The sequence below is a fragment of the Tarenaya hassleriana genome, unplaced genomic scaffold (assembly GCF_000463585.1).
Source record: "Tarenaya hassleriana unplaced genomic scaffold, ASM46358v1 Cleome20, whole genome shotgun sequence".
NCBI classification, from domain to species: Eukaryota; Viridiplantae; Streptophyta; class Magnoliopsida; order Brassicales; family Cleomaceae; genus Tarenaya; species Tarenaya hassleriana.
In genome coordinates this window covers 2,224,360-2,239,221 of record NW_010965373.1, presented here as the reverse complement: position 1 = coordinate 2,239,221, position 14,862 = coordinate 2,224,360, and the positions used below count along the sequence as shown (strand labels likewise).

The 14,862-nt window shown below is 35.9% G+C and overlaps 4 protein-coding genes across 9 annotated transcripts; 2 read left to right on the top strand and 2 right to left on the bottom strand.

Annotated features, from left to right (window-relative positions):
• Positions 1-324: 324 nt before the first annotated feature.
• Positions 325-4,026, top strand: LOC104813882 (agamous-like MADS-box protein AGL65). Of its 5 annotated transcripts, none has more exons than XM_010541670.2 (12): positions 325-813; positions 926-1,111; positions 1,546-1,605; positions 1,705-1,723; positions 1,821-1,885; positions 1,983-1,998; positions 2,093-2,154; positions 2,482-2,578; positions 2,771-2,818; positions 2,898-3,025; positions 3,098-3,506; positions 3,665-4,026. In XM_010541670.2, the coding sequence occupies exons 2-12, from the start codon at positions 927-929 to the stop codon at positions 3,764-3,766; spliced, it is 1,191 nt and encodes a 396-aa protein (XP_010539972.1). In that variant the 5' UTR covers positions 325-813; position 926; the 3' UTR covers positions 3,767-4,026. The 5 variants fall into 5 exon arrangements, with proteins under 5 accessions (XP_010539972.1, XP_010539974.1, XP_010539975.1 ...); XM_010541673.2 differs by having other exon boundaries at positions 328-813; positions 3,715-4,026; XM_010541671.2 differs by having other exon boundaries at positions 330-418.
• Positions 4,027-4,860: 834 nt separating this feature from the next.
• Positions 4,861-7,017, top strand: LOC104813881 (geranylgeranyl diphosphate reductase, chloroplastic). Its single transcript, XM_010541669.2, has 3 exons — positions 4,861-5,617; positions 5,846-6,242; positions 6,512-7,017. Exons 1-3 carry the CDS (start codon positions 4,916-4,918, stop codon positions 6,814-6,816), a joined length of 1,404 nt encoding a protein of 467 aa, XP_010539971.1. The 5' UTR covers positions 4,861-4,915; the 3' UTR covers positions 6,817-7,017.
• A 30-nt stretch (positions 7,018-7,047) lies between these two features.
• Positions 7,048-9,602, bottom strand: LOC104813880 (protein kinase 2B, chloroplastic). 2 transcript variants are annotated; one of them, XM_010541667.2, is made up of 6 exons: positions 9,164-9,602; positions 8,303-8,619; positions 8,083-8,218; positions 7,854-7,987; positions 7,650-7,773; positions 7,048-7,503 (listed from the first exon to the last, which is right to left on the bottom strand). In XM_010541667.2, the coding sequence occupies exons 1-6, from the start codon at positions 9,237-9,239 to the stop codon at positions 7,112-7,114; spliced, it is 1,179 nt and encodes a 392-aa protein (XP_010539969.1). In that variant the 5' UTR covers positions 9,240-9,602; the 3' UTR covers positions 7,048-7,111. The 2 variants fall into 2 exon arrangements, with proteins under 2 accessions (XP_010539969.1, XP_010539970.1); XM_010541668.2 differs by having other exon boundaries at positions 7,854-7,936.
• Positions 9,603-10,738: 1,136 nt separating this feature from the next.
• Positions 10,739-11,543, bottom strand: LOC104813879 (transcription factor PRE3). The gene is made up of 2 exons (XM_010541665.2): positions 11,249-11,543; positions 10,739-11,050 (listed from the first exon to the last, which is right to left on the bottom strand). Exons 1-2 carry the CDS (start codon positions 11,372-11,374, stop codon positions 10,898-10,900), a joined length of 279 nt encoding a protein of 92 aa, XP_010539967.1. The 5' UTR covers positions 11,375-11,543; the 3' UTR covers positions 10,739-10,897.
• Positions 11,544-14,862: the final 3,319 nt, after the last annotated feature.

The following is a 14,862-nucleotide window of genomic DNA, read 5'->3' as shown; positions in this document are numbered from 1 at the left end:
CACTGAAGCAGGATTAGGGTTTTCAAGAATTGGCAACGACTGCGTCTGCTGTTGTTTAAATAGAAGAACAGAAGGGGTGAAATTAGGGCAAAGGGATACGGAAGACTCTATATGGGCTGGTGTCTTGGGCCCAATAGCAGCAGACTCGTTGTTTAAAAATATTAAATAATATATTTAAATGCAAAAATCTAATAATACCTTATTTAATTTTAAAACCTTATGTTATATAGACAAAATATTTAGACTGATAAATTAAGACTATTTAAAATATTCTCAATGAAAAATGCCCGTTAATCTCAATAAAAAAAACAAGGCTTAATCTCTCCCTCTTTCTCTCTCTACACTGAACACACATTTTCCGATGGTCGACGTCTTGAGCTACACAGCGAAATCGAAGGTTGTCCTTTCGTGAGCTTGTGTGAGCTCTCTCTCTCTCTCTCCCACCATTAGTCTCCTTCGTCCTCGTCCTCTTTCTTTCGATTTTTTTCTTCTTCTTCTCCTAGAATCATGTTGATTCATGTTTCCTCCGTGATTTCCTCTTCTTGGTATCTTTTCTTTCCTGTTCGACGCAAAGATCACGAGGTCTCTGTTTCTGTTCTTTTCCTCGTCTTGTTGTCTGAAAGAGTTCGACTTCGAATTCTTCAAGTGATTTATTTGCTCTCTTCCAATCTTCAAGGAGGGGTTTTTCTTGATGGGTTGAACCATTTTCACGTTGTACCAAATCCGGCGAGTTCGATTTTGCGTGACCTTTTTTGTGGTTTGTCGCTTGGAACTAAAAACCCATTCAAGAAGTCAAATCCTTTGCTCATTGAAGTGAGTACACGAATGATTTGGTTGCAAGATCAGATTTTTTCTGGGAAATTTGTCAGATTTAATGGGTTTTCTTTTGTTCTGTCGTTTTTTCTTTCCATTATGGAATTTGCAGGATGGGAAGAGTTAAGCTGAAGATCAAACGGCTTGAGAGCACAAGCAACAGACAAGTTACATACTCGAAGAGAAGAAGTGGGATACTGAAAAAAGCAAAGGAATTGTCAATTTTGTGTGACATTGATATAGTGCTTCTTATGTTTTCTCCCACAGGAAAGCCTACGCTTTTCCATGGCGAACACAGGTAATATCCCGATTGACCACTCACTTTGGTATGCGGTAATAATACTAATTGAGGGTGTTGGTTGTTAATTTGTGTATGATCCTTGAAATGTGTGTTTCAATGATGCTTATGAGCTTCATCTGGTTCTTGAGGAAGTTCAAAGAGTTGGTCTTTTACATTGTTGATTTGTTGTGGAAAACCAACAAAGCACGTTGATATCTGCATTAGGATGCATTGTGGTAGAAATCTTTTGTTTCTTGAATGTGATAATGTAGCAGAAAACCACATCGATTTGTGGTATAAAACCGATAATGTATGTTAATATCTGTGGTTTGGATGCATCCCCTTTGATGCTAGTTTTGTTAAAATGGATTTTATTGAAGACATAATGATGAGCTATTCTCACATTTTACATTGTCTGCAATTGAATGATTTAATATGGTGTGTTCTTGCAGCGGCATTGAAGATGTCATCGCCAAGTTTTCCCAGTTAACTCCCCAAGAAAGGACGAAAAGGTTTATTATGAAACACAGATTGTTCTCTTGTACATAGGTTGTTTCTGTCGATGTCATAGTGTCATGAAACTAAGATGTTTTCCTTTTTGAATGTAACAGGAAACTGGAGAGCCTTGAAGTAAATTCACTGGATTTGTTCCTATCTGTCTCTTAAATTTTGTAGTTTGGAGAAATTCTGAGCTGAAACATTTTACTGTGGTGTCTTCTACCTATAGGCACTGAAGAAGACTTTTAAGAAGTTGGACCATGATGTGAATATAAACGAGTTTTTAGGAGCGAGGTATTTGATCTACATTGTCCGACGTTCATACATATATACGTATACATCATTTTCAGCTTCGAAATATCTGAAATCTTGCCCCTGTTTCGTCTTGCAGGAATAAAACTGCCGAGGTATGGATCGATCAAGACATGGTTATTTCTTGTCCTGACCCGAGATTGTACTTGCCCGATTATTGTTTAAGCCTCTTAACTTACCATATGCCAGGTTTTGAGTAATCAAGTAGCGGTTTTACAGGCTCAAATTACCGAGATACATAGGAGACTAAGGTGCACTCTTGGAGCTCTTTTTCTTTTAAGTAGTGATTTTATCTTCAATGTTTTATTTTGGTTTCATCCCTGAAAAAAAAAAATGTATATTATCGCCTTATCTTTTTATAACGTTTCATGGTGAAACTGAAAACATTATATAGTCTTTTGCTGTTGGTTGGATTAGAATTGATCAATAGAGAAAGCATGCTCTGTCCCGTTCCGTTTCTATGTTATAATGGCAAATCCATTGTGCAATTATAATTTCAATGATCTATACAAGAGTGGCTTGGATCTGCATTGTTTGCTGGTTATTTCTAAAGCTAAAGGAGCTATTTTTATTTTCAGCTGTTGGGGGAATATCGATAGAATTGAAAACGTAGAGCACCTCGGGCAGTTGGAAGAATCGTTGAGGAATTCCGTCGAGAAGATTCAGATTCACAGGGTATGTAATGTCCCTTTAACTTATCACCGATCACGAAATTTCGCAAGTTAGGTGTCCAATTCAGTCTCTTGGGAGCATATGTATGTGGCAATATCATTGTTTGAATACGTATACAAATACATGTAGAGTATATATAGAAGCTGTTCTTGAAGGTAAGAGAGATCATGTTACCATGGTGACTTCATTTCGCAGGAAAATTCCAGAAAGAACCAACTTATACCGGTAGGATGCACAAGCCAGGTTATAACCCTTCTCTTTCTCTCTCTCTCCCCCTTTCTCTCCCTCTCTGTTCTTGAACTGATCAAGTCTTCTTATGCAGTTTCACTGTGGAATATCGTTGCCATTGGCAATGGGAGGAGTGCAAGAAGCTCATTCGTTATCTTGGCTTCATGACGACGATAACCAACAGATCATCATACCGGGCGATCCAAGTTTTCTGCTGCATCGGTGAGTCATACTGCTACTTCACTCTGAATTCTTGACTATATATTCCACTGATTTCACATTTATGATGAACAGAGACATGAGGAGTACATCAACTGTTCCTTCACTTGCGGTCTACTCGGGTTTCTTTGAGCATGGAAAGCCAGAAGATCAGATCTGCAACCCGGGACAGTTTGACAACTTAGGACCCGAACCCAGTACCTTGAACGAGTTAAACAGAAACGGGTGCTTGAGTTTACAATTCGGGGAGGAATATTCATATGGTAATCCATTTGGTAGTATGAGCATGCAAGATGATGACAAGAAGTTGGATCAAGGGATCGAGTTAAACTTGCAACAAGATCCTTCGATGTATCAATCTAATACCAGTTTCCAGTTTCCTCATCAGCCCATGGGAACCAGTGATCATCATCATCATAATACATGGTTCCCAGATTCTGCCTGTTGTAGCACTTCAGGGTTTGGCCAGACTTCTTACAACCAGGTCAGAATTCAATTATTACAAAACTACTACTTAAATATCTTGTCTTGTTCTTGAAAACTAGTTCATCATGTTCTTGATCTACTCTTTAAAAAAAAAAAAAACAACTCGGGTCGTTGGTTTAAACACGAGTTTTCGCGCTTAAACCCGAAACATGTAAGGAAGAAGAAAATGGTGAAGTGATGATCCTTACATGTTTTGGGAATTGCAGCAAAGGAATTAACTCAGGTTTGGGAACTGGTAACTTCTTCAGTGGATGCTGAGGCTTTTGCCTTAACAAAGAGTAGGTTCTGAGTATGCATGTTTGTACATTACAGGATATACTGTATGCCCAGTGTATATGTTAGAATGCACATGTATGTATGTATGTACGTATGTACGTATGTATACAACAGAAGGGTTTCTTCTAGGAACATTGTGCATACAAGAATGTTGGTGTTAGAGAATGTAATATAAATGTTACATTGGTTCAATTATAAAAATTTCGGTGTAATGTTAGGGGGAAAACTCCTGCTTGATTTCATTCCCAATCCTTAATTTTCTCAGTATTTTTCATTCGAATATGCTTGTTTTGGTTAATTAAATTAAATGAGAATAAATTCTTTAGATATAACAAAATTTGGTTATAACTGGTAAAAAAGTAAAAGATTTTTCTTGATAAATCATAAAAATTAGAGTAATTAAAAAATTAGAGTAATTTCGTGGATTTCAAAAAATGATAATGCCAATTTCACATTTGTAAATAATTAGTAGAAAATTACTTGAAATAAATACGCCAATAGTGCTGTATACATCACTTGAAACAAAATAGTTATCAAGCTTTTTGCATACGAGACAATTCATTTTGCATGTTTTTTGTGTATGTATTCGTATATATCTTTGTTTTAAAATTGTTAAATAAAACTTCATATATCTTTAATGTTGTTTATGTACCTAAATTTCTACGATTTTTTACTAATGATCCTAAATAAGTAAAGATTGAATAAACGAATTATATTATATATATATATATATAGGATAAAGTTATAACCAGCATTTTTAAAGATACTACCACAAAATTATCACGAAAGAAATATGAAAATTTGCAGATTTTTTCCATTGGAAATATCACAAAACGATAAGTTAACAGATATCCTACGTGGCCGAATCTCAGCCAATTGCTCCATGCAAATGGCATGCATGGGCGCCCCAATGTTCCAAAACCAGAAAAACATTTATCCTCACGTTATCCAAATCCAATCTTCATCGTCCATTTTCTCAATCCAACGGTCAAACGCATCCGAAAATCTCTTACCGTATTCTCTCCCACCAAAAATAATATAAAAAATAAATAATAAATTCAATAAACTGAAGAAGAAGAACACATACCCAGACCAGACACTCTCTCTCAACTCTTCAGTTGCCGGCGAGAAATGGCTTCTCTCTCTCTCAAGTCCTTCACCGGACACCGGCAATCCACGGCGGAGCAACTGAATTTCATCTACCAAGCTCCGCCGCAGCGTGCCAATTTTCGGCGACGACGGAGCTCTCTCCGAATAACCGCCGCCAGATCTAGCCCCAAGCTCGCCGACCGGAGACTCCGGGTCGCTGTCATCGGAGGAGGTCCTGCCGGAGGATCCGCCGCTGAAACGCTTGCCAAGGGAGGAATCGAGACGGTGCTCATTGAGCGGAAGCTCGACAACTGCAAGCCCTGCGGCGGCGCTATCCCGCTCTGCATGGTCGGAGAGTTCAATCTCCCGCTCGATATCATCGATCGGAAGGTGACGAAGATGAAGATGATATCGCCGTCGAACATCGCCGTCGATATCGGTCAGACGCTGAAGGAGCATGAGTATATTGGTATGGTGAGGAGAGAGGTTCTAGATTCGTTCCTGAGGGAGCGAGCAGAGAAGAGTGGAGCTACTGTCATCAATGGCTTGTTCCTGAAGATGGATCTACCGGAAAATTGGGATTCGCCGTACGTTTTGCATTACACCGAGTATGACGGAAGAACAGGAGCCACAGGGCAGAAGAAGACGATGGAGGTTGACGCCGTTATTGGGGCTGACGGAGCGAATTCTAGGGTTGCTAAATCCATCAATGCCGGCGACTACGAGTACGCCATCGCGTTTCAGGTCGATTTTCTTCCTCATGATCTCCGAAATTTTGATTTGAATGCATTGAATTAGGTGAATTTATCTGCATAGTGTAACAACTCCTCATGAACAATGTTAGCTTTGGTAGAGATTATATAAGGGAACGAGTTCAAATTCAAACAGTATTCGCTGAAACCTGGAATTTGGGTCAGGAATCTGGAATTCGAAATGTCGGTTTGGCGCATGAAGTGGTGAAATTTCTTGCAGGAAAGAATCAAAATCCCAGATGAGAAAATGACTTACTATGAGAATCTTGCTGAGATGTACGTGGGAGACGACGTTTCGCCGGATTTCTATGGATGGGTCTTTCCGAAATGCGACCATGTTGCCGTCGGAACTGGAACTGTTACTCACAAAGGCGATATCAAGCAATTCCAACTCGCTACCCGGAACAGGGCAAGAGACAAGATTCTGGGAGGCAAGATCATCCGAGTCGAGGCTCACCCAATTCCCGAGCACCCTCGCCCTCGTAGAGCCTCCCAACGAGTGGCCCTCGTGGGCGATGCAGCCGGATATGTGACAAAATGCTCTGGCGAAGGGATCTATTTTGCGGCCAAGAGTGGGAGAATGTGTGCTGATGCCATTGTCGAATGCTCTCAGAACGGTATGCACAAAGCTTCTCCGAATTTTTCGGAACAGAATCTGGTTAAAGATAGAAACTTTGAGATATATATGATTCACAATCTGGTTAAAGATAGAAACTTTGAGATATATATGATTCACATTTTACTCTAACCTTTTGCCTCTTGATAGTTCGCGACAATCTTGAACTCTAATCTAAGATAAAGCATACTAAACGTTCATATCTCTTCACAGAGAAAATTTGCTTCGATAACTCCGAGCTGTAACATCTGTTATCGTAATCCGCAACAGGGAAGAAGATGATCGATGAGGGAGACTTGAGGAAATACCTGGAGAAATGGGACAAGACATACTGGCCGACGTACAAGGTTCTGGACGTGCTGCAGAAAGTGTTCTACAGGTCCAACCCAGCTAGAGAAGCGTTCGTCGAGATGTGTGGGGACGAGTACGTTCAGAAAATGACGTTCGATAGCTATTTATACAAACGGGTCGTGCCCGGAAATCCGTTGGAGGATCTGAAACTGGCTGTGAACACAATCGGAAGCTTGGTTAGGGCTAATGCTCTGAGGAGGGAGATTGAGAAACTGAATGTTTGAACAACTGAGAGAAGGGAGTTTTAAGTTCTTTCTTCTCCCCCTTTTTTTATATCACTTTCTTTTTTGTTTAAATGACTCTTTTTTCTTTCTTTGTAAGCTTCTTGGATTTGTACTGTGTTTAGGTAAAACTGTAATATCCTAAACGTTGGTGTTTATGTACCATATTAGTACTAATATTATGTCTCTTGACAGTTATATGTATGTATGTAAATGTTTAAAAAGTGCGATACGTGAAATAAAACTTTAAATATTTGCATTAGCCAAGTATTTTTAACTAAAGAAATGGCAGTAAGTTTTACTCCTTATTGTTGTGTCTGAGAAAACTCTTAGAAGACAAAGAGGCTGAGGCTTTGAAACTGTTTCTGCTCTTACAACTACTATGCCTTGGAACAGGAACTTTCTCAAGAAGAGACAAGACCTCCGCCATTGATGGTCGGACCTTAGCTTCTCCGATGCACTGTAACGCCAAGAACGACACCATGAATGCGCCTTTCTGTGGGTACTGACCCACGAGCTTCGTGTCCATTATCCTGAACACTTTCCTCTTGTCCCTAAGGTACGGTTTCGCCCATTCCACGAGGTTTTCTTCTTCTCGGGATTTGGTTCTGTCTATGACTCTTCTCCCCGTGAGGAGCTCTAGCAAAACTACTCCGAAGCTGTAGACATCGCACTTGGTCGTTAGATGACCTGATCAGACATGTGAAAACACCTTGTATCTGTCACGTGTTTCGAAAAATTCGTATTCCAGATTGTCGAGTGTATTGAACCAAACCCAAAATTAATATGTGATCCAACTTTCAGAAAGTTTTTACAATTTATCATAACTTACAGACCTGTTGCAAGGTATTCAGGAGCTGCATAACCTTGAGTGCCAATGACTTCGGTGGTGACATGTGAATTGTCACCGCTAGGACCTTCTTTGGCTAATCCGAAATCCGAAAGCTTCGGATTAAATTCCTGTGATCAACCACATGTAAAATTTTTTAAAAGGGTATCGAAAAGGAAACTAAAAGATTGGTACTTTGAGTGACACATACCGAATCAAGAAGGATATTCGATGCCTTCAAGTCCCTATAAATGACGTGGTCCTTAGCTTCGTGCAAGAAACGTAGACCGCGAGCTGCACCAATAGCTACTTTCATACGCAACGTCCACGAAAGGGCATGACCCTCTACCCGATTTAACATAGGCTATGTCAGAGTTTCAAGTCGGAAAATAAGGTATATGGGAAATGCACATAAGTTTCTGTCCAACATTCTTTCTTACTTGCAAACAGATGATTCTCCAAGCTGCCATTAGGCATGTACTCATACACCAAAAGACGGTTTTCGCCTTCCCAGGAGTAACCTATCAGTTTTACCAGACTCGGGTGATGCAGCCGAGTGAGATAATTTACTTCTCTCTGGTGAAACAGTAAACATACAGGTAAGATTTGGTTCAAAGGGGAAAATAACCAGACGATGCGGAAAATAACCGGAAAACTTACCAGCCACTCCTTGTGACCCTGAAACCCTTCGGGTTTGAGCTTCTTCACAGCGACAGCAATTTCATTTCCAGACCCGCCAATGCAGCCCTTATAAACAAACCCGAAACCTCCTTCACCGATGAGGCTATCAGAACAGAAATTTCCGGTTGCATTCTTCAGCTCATTGAACATAAATGACTTCGAGCTCGGGTTGTACAATGTATCCTCTACATTGCTACCCGTAGTTAGAGTAACAGCTTCACTTTTAGTAGTATTGCGAGATTTTAGCCTCCAAGGAAATAAAATACTCGGGGTTTTGACAGGAGAACAAGAACCTCCTGAAAACGGTATGACATGTTAACATCAATGAGACCGATACTGGAACCAAGTTAGTACATGAACACAGTGGTTTAAGATATGGTTTTCTTCCCTTGTGATTAAGCATTAATGATGTAAACGATTCTAATGATTGTTCTATCAGTTTCCAAACCTTTCAGAACAAACAAATCCGCAACTAAGTCTATACAGAGGAACAAACCAAGACATTGCTTAGAACAGTGATCCAATCCAACATTGCTGTTTATGTTTCAGCTTGAGCTCTAAAAACAAGATTATGCAAAACACAATTTCCTTGTTTCATTTGCCCATTGTCATGTCGGGTCTGATTAATACATATTGAGATTCCAGCAGCAAAGTACTTGCACAATCAAGAAACCAACTTCTGTTTCTTTCTTTGTAAGTTAATGGCGTCGAAGATAATCCGAACCTGAGAATTTGTACTACTCTAAACCGATTTCTGAAGACTCTCCAATCAAAACTTACTTTGGATCGAAACAAACAGGGATTACGAGAAATGAGCAAGCACTGTTCGAAGAATCTTACGTGAAAATGTCTCTGAGTTCACTGGAGAGTCGTCGTTATCGCTCCCATTCGAGCAAGATTCGAAGCAATTGCCCATCCCCTAAGGTTTCTCACCGAACAAAAAAACAAAAACCCAGAAAAAAAAACCCTCGAATCGAGATCAATGGCGATGAACGGAGATGCTATATTTACCATTCCATTGCCATTTGTATTCGCCGTTGTGCTCTTCTCATTCTTCCTCCGATAGGAGAAAGAAATGAAACGAGAGCGGAAATCGAATTCGATGTGTCGAATCCAATTCAAATGACTGGAATCGTGAGAAGAGAGAGAGATTGAAATTCAGGGGAGAGTATGAGTTTCGATTTGGAGAAGCTATTTTTGGATGGAGGAGGGAGCTTCCATGGAATCGTCGGAATCGACGTCCGTCACCTGATAGCAAGGTATGGTCACGTGACATGCTCTCCCATCGACCCTTCTACTCGCTTTCGTAATAAGTGCTATTTATGTCCCCCGACTTATTTATTTATTTATTTATTATCCATGCATGGAAATATATATTTTTTTATAAAAAAAACATTGCAGTTTGGAAATAAAACTGAACATTCGGATAACAAAAAAAAAGGGCAAACTTTTGCATGAACTAAGCCCGTTTAAAAATCATGATCACAAAAAAAAAGAGTCATTTCTCTTGGATCAACGTACAATGAAAATTAACAAATTACTTTTTTATATAAATAAAGTAACAAATTATTACTGCAATAGTATATATTTACAATGATCAACGTACGATGATAACTAAGAGTTTTAAAAAAGCATTTCACTTGTGACCTGAAAAATAAAATTCATTTTAAAATCTCGTATTATCTAATAATAGAGAACCTTGCAATTCAAGTATTGTATCAAAACTTGATTTATTTGGGGTTTGAAATTCTTTTTTTTTTCCCGCGGTAAACGACAGAGGAGAGGACGAACAATAGGACAAGTTCTATGGCAATATTGTTTTAATTTAAAAAGAAGAAAGTTGTATGTTTTAGTTTTTTTTTTATAACTTGTTTATCTTTAAACTCTTCGAAATCCAGGAAAAATTTAATTTTCTAGAGAAAATATTTGACAGTTATATATATATATATATATATTATATTTGTGAATTTTTATGGGTCAAAGTAGTAAAATCTAAAAAATGGGGAAGGCCATATCTTTTTGCAGCTTTTGTGCTTCTTTTGAGTGCATAGCGTCAAATTTACCCCATACTCTCTTGCCCCCAAAGCCCCCTCCATCCCTTCTCGGTAATCCTTGCATGTAATATTATTTATTGATTGCTTCCCAAAAAAGATATTATAGTATTACTTTATTATTATAAAGTTAATTTTGACATCTTGAATATTTACCGATGAATCCGATTGTCAACAACAACGTGAATTCGATCCATGAGTCTTGTATATGTCATCCCGTAAAAAAAATCATTTTGAATATCAATTTTTACTTAAATGCGATGTGCTTATAATGTTTGATTCGAGTCTTGGAGGAGAAATCATGATCTAGCTCATTGACAGAATATATATATCTATATATATATTATATAAACATAACCGCAAACCCTAATGGGAGAGATGGAGGAAAACCATAATAACAAAAAAGAGCAATATAAGAAAAAAAAACAAAAATCACACAGATTTGAGGAAGAAAGCATAGGGAATAATTAATCATTACTTTCTCGGGTCGAAATTAAATTTAAAATAAATATAAAAAAAGCATTTATTGTTGAGTAAGTAAGCTTCTGATTAATGCAGCTTGAGCAGAGTCTGTGTTTGCGAGAAGCTCGGAGAGTCTCTCGCTTAGATCATCGACCTCTCTGTGTAAGTTCCTTATGTAGTTGCACGTCTCCTGTAACACCCTTCCCGCCGATACCTGTCCATTAAATTATCCAATTTTATAATAATCTCCAATATCATATATATATATATATGTATGTATATATATACGTACCCTTGGTTTCAAAAGCCGTAATATGTGTATAATTAATGTCATGAAAAAGACATATATCATTTTGAAACCTGGAGGAGTTAGTTAATTTTCGGCATAATCTTATTACAAGAAGTTAGTTACCTTGTCGGAACTCCTGTTCCGAAGTTCGGGGAGAAGTTGCTGCAACTTGAGTATAAGATCGTTGATTTGATCGTCTGAAATCCTCGAAGCTCCTGATTGTCTTGAACGAGATCTTCTGCTCGACATTTTTTTTTTTCTGAAATCAAGTTTTTTTTTTGGTGTAACTAGGAAATTATATATCAGAAGTATATATGATGAAGCAAACAAGTGGTTATGGTTATGGAGTTAGGGTGACACAAAGTTATGGAGAAAAGATCGTTAAGGAGAGAGAGAGAGAGAGAGAGAGAGAGAGACAGAGGGAGATTGTACGAAGTAACTGAGGGAAGTGAAGGCGATATTTAAGCAGGTTTCTCTTTCTTTAGTTTAATAAGATAATTAATAAGTTGATAATCTTAAAATATTCTTTCCGATTTTCGAAGCTCCACGGTGACCACATGTGTTATAGATCAAAGTATACAAAGGATGTAATAATCTAATAAGATAGATGTGATGTATATGATTTAAAAGATTATTAATATTGGATATAGAGAGAGAGAGACCGTAAGTGGTGACATATATACATATATATAAATATAAATATATGGACCGTAAGTAGTGATTCTATATATATGTACGCATATATATATATAAGGTGACATTCTATATATATATATATATTGGGTTGATTTTTCTTTGAGAAAAGAAATTTCAAGCTACGACAGATTTGTTGTTACGGATTACGATCGGTGGAAACGGTTTGCGATTGACGGTTGATATTGACAAATGATATATGCATTTGGCACATTCGATCATATAAATACTAAATATGGAACTACACGATGACATACTATAACGTCGGATTTACGTTGACGCCGATCGAATTCAATAATGCGAGTTTGGATACGAATTCAGATTTTGATTTTCAAACGGAACCCTGAAAATCTAATAAATATCCAAAATTTTTTATTTATTTAGAAATAGGAAACGACGGAATTCCACCCTAAAACACGTTAAATATAAATTAAATAATCGTTTTTTTTTCAGTAATAGAGGAACACAACGCCTATATTAGATGAACATCATTCACTGACAAAATGACGTAAAGATAATTAATACGTTACATAGTATTTATACTTTTTAAAAATATTTAATTAATTATACAAAATAAATTCAAACTCCAATTCCAAGAAATTACAACAAAAATATTTAAATTTTACTCCGAGTATCGAAAGTATAACCTATCCAGTCCTCGAAATGTATCTTCTCTCGTTTAGCTCCTGCCACACGTGCATTTTGAAATATTATCAATTTTGAAAAGCAAAAACATTGAATATTTAATAAAAATTCAATTGTTTACTTATTTATCCATTTTAGATATTGTTTACTTATTTATTTTATAATTCAATATTTAACACGAATAAGTAATAACTTTGGTGTAAATTATAACACTGAATAGTAACCCAAGTTTGGGTGATCTAGTGATCAGAGAACATGCAAAGTATATTCTCACTCTGGATTCAAATCCAAGTATAGGGAGAGGTATTCACATAGATTTCTTCGGTCTTCTGGGAGATATAGTCGGGTCAACGATCCGGTGAATTTCTGGATTATAAAAAAAAAAAAACTGAATAGTTGATGTACAATATTATTAACCGTAAAACATAAGTGAGATTTATCTATTCCCTAATCTCTATATTTTGAAAACATTTCTTACATTTGTAAAAATCACTGGATTTCTGATTTTATAAACTTTATATATATATATATATAAAGAAATTTTGGGCTCGAAGTTCATTATTTAGAAAAAATAAAAATCATTATCCTATACTTACAATGGAATACATGCATATGCATGATGCATGCACAAGGTGGTATGTATATCTGTTTGTAAGTTAGGAAACGTCCAAATAGAAGGGGGAGTGGGTGAGGACCCAACGCTTTGACTGGTCAAAGCTCGCCCATGTCCCTTTCTCCAGTAATTACACGTGGCATTTCGGGAGGAGTGACCATCTTTCACCGACGACAATATCTGCATGACTTTGAACTTTTTTTAACGTTGGGTTACTATAAACTTGCATGAAAATATCGTATTATATGCATATCATCTTACACGATAATAATTGAACAAATTCAAAATATTTTTTCAGAATACTGTAGAAAATTATAAAATTTATTCAAAAATATAATTTTATTCTTTCGTTGTGTAAATATTTTTAATTACATATGGAAAAAGAATTATTCATGAAAAGTGTATATCATCTTACACCGACAATCTAATTGCATGAGTTAAAATTTTGTTTGTGGAAATTGTCAGGAAAAATTATAAAACATATTCTAAAATTTATTATAGATTTAAGCTTTTGTTCCATAAAATTTATATTGCATTGAAAAAAAAATTCTAACTAGTGAAAGTATCGAAAAAAATATATATACGACAAAAACATGTACACTGTATTTGTGGGCGGAACACAATGTCTCACTTTTTAATACATTGGAGGAATACAATAGAATTACTTTTGATTCATTAGATGCAATTCGTGTGTATACATTCATCTCGTTTTTCCATAATATTAAAAGAAGTGTCCTTTTTCCTAAATATTATAGAAGATAAGAACAATGGATATATAATTAGGTCACTAAATTTTTAGTATGTGTTGTTAAGTGAATAATCAATGGTCTATATTGATGGTTATAAAAAAGTTATAAAAATACGAATATTATACATGGAATTGAAGTAATTATATATTGTGATAATATTAATATATAATACTTAAAATCTCTCAAATATCGGAATAACAGGTGGAAGGTGGTTTAACAACAGCAGTGTGAGGAATATTGAGGATGTGAAAATCGTTTAATCTAATATATAAAAAAATTGAGCATTCAAAAACTGTGATATTGAGAATCATGAAAATCGTCCAGGTATTAAAACGTAGAAATATGAAAATCGTTAATCTAATATATAGTATATATATTAAAATGTATGGAATTGTGAGGAGTATTGAGAATCATGAAAAAATTTACATTTATTTTCTATTTGATTTGAAGAATATTAGGATATCTATTGGAGTTCTTTAATTTATTCAATTGTGAAAAATAACAATAAAAATAAATTATCTTACAATTAGCTTGTAAATCGAGATATTTTTTTTTTTTTTTGAATAAAAGAAACAAAACAAAGATGTATAATTAACGATATTTCTATTATAAGATAATCAAATTATCTAGAATTAGATGTTTATCGGTGCCGTAAAATACCTGTATTTTTCCCTGATCTCAATTTAATACATGTACTTTTTTAATTACTGAATAATACCTATATAATTGGTTTTTTTCCAAATAAATCCTATACTTTTAAATTATTGGTCAAAAATACCTATCGTCAAAGAACCGCCACGTAGACAAACAGAAATCCTACGGCGGTGAAATTCTCAACCTCTCTCCTAATCATCGCGCCATGTCATCGCCACGTCAGAAATTAAATAAAAATAAAAATAAAATAAAAAATTAATTAATAATAATTAATTAATTAATTAAATAAAAATCATAAAATAAATAATAAATAGATATATATATACACATACACATATATATACATACATATATATATATACATATAAACACACACATATATA

Coding starts and splice junctions, on each gene's coding strand:
- LOC104813879 (XM_010541665.2), bottom strand. CDS start 11,374: ATGTCGAGCAGAAGATCTCGTTCAAGACAATCAGGAGCTTCGAGGATT. Junction 11,051..11,248: donor GGAACAGGAGTTCCGACAAG/GTAACTAACTTC, acceptor TTTAATGGACAG/GTATCGGCGGGAAGGGTGTT.
- LOC104813881 (XM_010541669.2), top strand. CDS start 4,916: ATGGCTTCTCTCTCTCTCAAGTCCTTCACCGGACACCGGCAATCCACG. Junction 5,618..5,845: donor AGTACGCCATCGCGTTTCAG/GTCGATTTTCTT, acceptor AATTTCTTGCAG/GAAAGAATCAAAATCCCAGA. Junction 6,243..6,511: donor TGTCGAATGCTCTCAGAACG/GTATGCACAAAG, acceptor AATCCGCAACAG/GGAAGAAGATGATCGATGAG.
- LOC104813880 (XM_010541667.2), bottom strand. CDS start 9,239: ATGGGCAATTGCTTCGAATCTTGCTCGAATGGGAGCGATAACGACGAC. Junction 7,988..8,082: donor GGAGAATCATCTGTTTGCAA/GTAAGAAAGAAT, acceptor TAAATCGGGTAG/AGGGTCATGCCCTTTCGTGG. Junction 7,774..7,853: donor CGAATATCCTTCTTGATTCG/GTATGTGTCACT, acceptor GGTTGATCACAG/GAATTTAATCCGAAGCTTTC.
- LOC104813882 (XM_010541670.2), top strand. CDS start 927: ATGGGAAGAGTTAAGCTGAAGATCAAACGGCTTGAGAGCACAAGCAAC. Junction 1,112..1,545: donor CTTTTCCATGGCGAACACAG/GTAATATCCCGA, acceptor GTGTTCTTGCAG/CGGCATTGAAGATGTCATCG. Junction 3,507..3,664: donor GCCAGACTTCTTACAACCAG/GTCAGAATTCAA, acceptor GAAACATGTAAG/GAAGAAGAAAATGGTGAAGT.